At 39.7% G+C, this 4,066-nt stretch overlaps 1 protein-coding gene across 2 annotated transcripts in view; it reads right to left on the reverse strand.

Moving 5' to 3' along the window:
• LOC139156956 (gamma-aminobutyric acid receptor subunit rho-2-like) overlaps nt 1–3,402 on the reverse strand; it is a 34,281-nt gene extending 30,879 nt beyond the window's left edge. The window contains exons 1-2 of one of the 2 annotated variants that reach the window (XM_070733199.1): nt 3,279–3,402; nt 394–551 (exon numbers count right to left, since the gene is read on the reverse strand). In XM_070733199.1, coding sequence (XP_070589300.1) covers nt 394–551; nt 3,279–3,296 — 176 coding nt within the window. In that variant the 5' untranslated portion in view covers nt 3,297–3,402. The remainder of the gene's footprint in view (nt 1–393; nt 552–3,278) is intronic. The other variant, XM_070733198.1, reaches the window with a different exon arrangement.
• Nucleotides 3,403–4,066: the final 664 nt, after the last annotated feature.

The raw sequence follows: 4,066 nt of genomic DNA on the forward strand, positions 1-4,066 counted from the left end.
AAAAAAATAAAGGAAACACTCAAATAACACATCCTAGATCGGAATGAATGAAATATTCCCATTGAATACTTTCTTCTGTACAAAGTTGAATGTGCACAACAGCATGTGAAATTGATTGTCAATCAGTGTTGCTTCCTAAGTGGACAGTTTGATTTCACAGAAGTCTGATTTACTTGGAGTTATGTTGTGTTGTTTAAGTGTTCCCTTTATTTTTTTGAGCAGTGTCTATATATTATATATGTGTGTGTATCACGTTTTTTATATTATTAATATATAATTATATTATTATTGTTATTATTATTAAACTCGCAAAAATTACACCCCTCCCCAAATACATGCAAGTAGAGGGGAACCAAAAGGGATAAATCGATTTAATCGTAAGGCTCTCCTTACCTTATTTTTGGCACCTGTGCATCTGCCGTCCATCTCCCCTTTTTGTGCTTCCGACTTTCTCCGAGAAGGGCCCCGCAAAAGATCAGCAACAGGAGTTTTGCAAAATACAGCATGCTTTGGGAATCAGCACTCCCCGGTTCCTTCCGTCCAGCCGCCTCCTGACGGGTAAAACGCACTCCGGTTTAAACATCGAACTATCTGCATCTCTCGAGCGTTGCATTTGTCTGGGCAATCATTCTTATTAGAAAAGCTGCTTTTTGTTTTCCCCCCTCTAGATTTTAAACCAGCTTCCTAAACCGTCTCCCCCATCTCCATTCCTCCCCTCCTCGCTCGCCGATTAGCCGTCCCTCGGGAAAGAAAGTAATCCTAGCTGGCCGCCTTTCCATCGAGTTCTACATGGATGGCCAACAGCCAATAGAAGCGCGGGATGGGATGCCGTGCGTCAGGCTTTGTGCCAATCAGGCGTACCTCGGGGAAGGGGACGCCCTTCTCTCCGGCATCTCTATGCTTTTTTAAAAAACAACCAAGTATTACAGTATTGTTATTATTATTAAGGGTTGCCCTTTTCTGCTATTCTCTCATAGTTATATTTTACTCCTTTGTTTTCTCCTCTATTCCCCCTTTAAAACGTTCTACCTGATTATATTCTGTATAACCCTCATTGTGTACGTATTGGACAAAACACAAACAAATAAACAAACAAACAAACAAACCGATCATCTATGCGCTACGTTTCTTCGTTGCTGCCTATGAAGAGCAAGCCCTTTCGAATCCGGGGATGGGGTGGGGGGAGAATTTATCAATTTCAGCAAAATCTTACTAACTTCTCCATTATTGACTTCTATAGTGGGTGAACTACACTGCATGGAACTCACTACCAGACTCTGTAGTATCATCATCTAACCCCCAAAACTTTACTTTTAGTCTATCTACTGTTGACCTCTTCTGATTTCTAAGAGGTCAGGTAAGGGGCATGCATAAGTGCACCAGAGTGCCTTCCGTCTCCTGTCTGAATGTTTCTCTCTTACTAGTATCATATTATTATATCTATGTATAACACCAATACGTACTTCACAAAACAAATAAATAATGTTGAACTATCTCTGTGTATATAGTAAGCTCACCTCAGTATTCTTCTATTGCGATAATCTTGCATAACTTTTAAAAAATATTTTATCTATTCACCCTAAAAGGAAAAATTCTGGTTTCCATTGAGTATTGATCTTTAAAATCCTCTCAAAGTACTGTATGTATCTGAATTTTAGCTTTTTTACATGTCCACCAAACAGCTAAAAGAATTTGAATTCAAATGCATTCTTTGATTGAGAGGATTTTAAAGATCAATACACAATGGAATTGAGAATGTTTATTTTAAATGCCACCAAACATAATTGGCTAAGTGGTTGAGACGCTGGGCTTATAGGCTGGAAAGTCCCCAGGAACTCTATTACATTTTTACTAACAAATATAATGTCTCATGTTGTTCATATTTCCAACATACATCTGAAGTAATTTTATACATTCTAGATAACTTCTCTGGCATCATATCTCAATAAAATACACCATTTCATATATTTTTAAATCTGTTCTTCTGGCTTTAAATTTCAACAGAGGTTTGCAATTTCAGCAATTATATGTTTATCATCTGTTCATTGTATTTCAAATTCTGATCCAGTTTATCCATACCAACTTTTATTCATTTAAAATTAAACTTTCAGATAATTTTAAATTGAAAAAATCAGAAATCAGTATTCCCTTCTGCTATTGTTTTCTTGATTTGGTTTTAATTCCAGAGATTTCTTGCTTATCTACAAATGATGTGTTTGTACATGTGACCTAATTGCCAAGGGAAATAGTTAAACAAATTAGAAGCTGACTACATCTGAGGTGTAGTCTGAGGGGACAGATTTGAAGAAAATACAGTGGTACCTCTGGTACCTCTACTTAAGAACTTTTCTAGATAAGAACCGGGTGTTTTAAGATTTTTTTGCCTCTACTTAAGAACTATTTTCTGCTTAAGAACCTGAGCCCGGAAAAATTTCCCAGGAAATTTGAGAGCGGCACAAAGGCCCGGCCAGTTTCCTGCCATTCCCCCCTTAATCCCAGCCAATTTGGGCTTTTCTGGGCTGCCAGAGGAGCCTTTCAGTGGCACTTAAGGAAGCTTTGGCAGTCCAGAGCGAACGAAGCATTTTCCTTTCTCTGGGCACTTGGACAAGGAATAAACCTCTGCCAGCGCCTAGAGAAAAGAAACGCTCCCTTCGCTCTGGGCAGCTGAGGAGTCACCACAGCGCAACAAAGGCACCGGCTACAAAGCAAGTGAGCAAGAGGAGAGGGGAGCCCTTCAGCATGGGAAGGAAGAGGCAGCAGGTCGTAGCAGCAGCAGCAGTCAGTGTATGGGAGGCAGCCTTGCGCCGGGTGTATGGGAGGCGTGTGCTCCTCCTCACCGCCTCAGAGTCCCTTTTTTTTCAAGCCTTATAGTTTTGGATTTTTTTGATTCCCCTCACCTCACCTTCTTCCTTTGACAGCAACCGTCCTCCCCCCTTCTTCCTCCTCCTCCTCCCACCCAAATTCCAAGCTTTCATTTCTTTCCTAATAGGTTTGCACGCATTAATTTCTTTTACATTAAGAACGTTTCTACTTAAGAACCTGGTCATGGAATGAATTAAGTTCTTAAGTGTTCTGGTTTCTGGTAGAATTTTAACTATTACAAATAATTTTTACTAAATGCAGTATTTCATAAACAAAGAAACTCCATCTTTATTCTCTTCCTTCATTCAAAATACACTTCATACTAACACATTTCCTGTTCTCCCGTTATCTCTCCTAATTACATTCCTTTTGCATTCCTCCCAGCCTCCTCTGTTCACCAAGATTTATGTACTCACAGCATGATTCAAAAACATCAGAAATGACTAGAAAATAACAGAGAATGAGTTTGCTTGCTTGGGAGCTGAACGGGAACACCTTCCATTTTTATTCTACAACATTGAAACTCCACCCTTCTTCCCCACTGACCCCCTGACGTACCAAATACATCACTCCAGTATTTAACCCATTCCTCCCCTTAATATCTTCTTCCAAACACTTGTTCCTTACGTTTTTGGACCCTTCTGAATTTAGGATCGACCCAGCGAACGTCTAATTCTTCCCCGCTAGATTCTGGACTCATAGCAACATCCTATGGCTGGCCTCTCACCTATTCTACTACCTGTAACCCCGGGTCCACCACTAATTCATAAACACTATCTGTATCAGAATCCTCAAGCTCTTCATCATCGTCCAACTGACCAGGAGTATGTACAACATTAAGGAGAGGTACCACTGTAATCAGAAACTGTTACTGTGTATGAACAAAAAGGACAGGGCATCCTTTAAAACCTCGGAAAAGAGATAGTATTAGGAAGAAGCTCAGACTGGCTTCTCCCTGGGATAAAAGATTGAGGGGAGAAACACAGCCAGCTTACGTGGGTCAGTTACTAGAGCCTAATTTAAAAAGCAGAGTTCCAGTCTTCCTGTGGAGTCGGTTTCCTGATTTGATCTACTCTGAAGGCTGACAACACTGTCTTTTAGCTCCTACTTAGAATCAGTTGCTTGCAATTTCAACTAATAATAAATTTTAATTTTCTTAAAGCATTTCTTAAATAAACTTATGAAAGTATTCTAACTTTGTTCA

The sequence above is a fragment of the Erythrolamprus reginae genome, chromosome 1 (genome assembly GCF_031021105.1).
Source record: "Erythrolamprus reginae isolate rEryReg1 chromosome 1, rEryReg1.hap1, whole genome shotgun sequence".
NCBI lineage: Eukaryota > Metazoa > Chordata > Lepidosauria > Squamata > Dipsadidae > Erythrolamprus > Erythrolamprus reginae.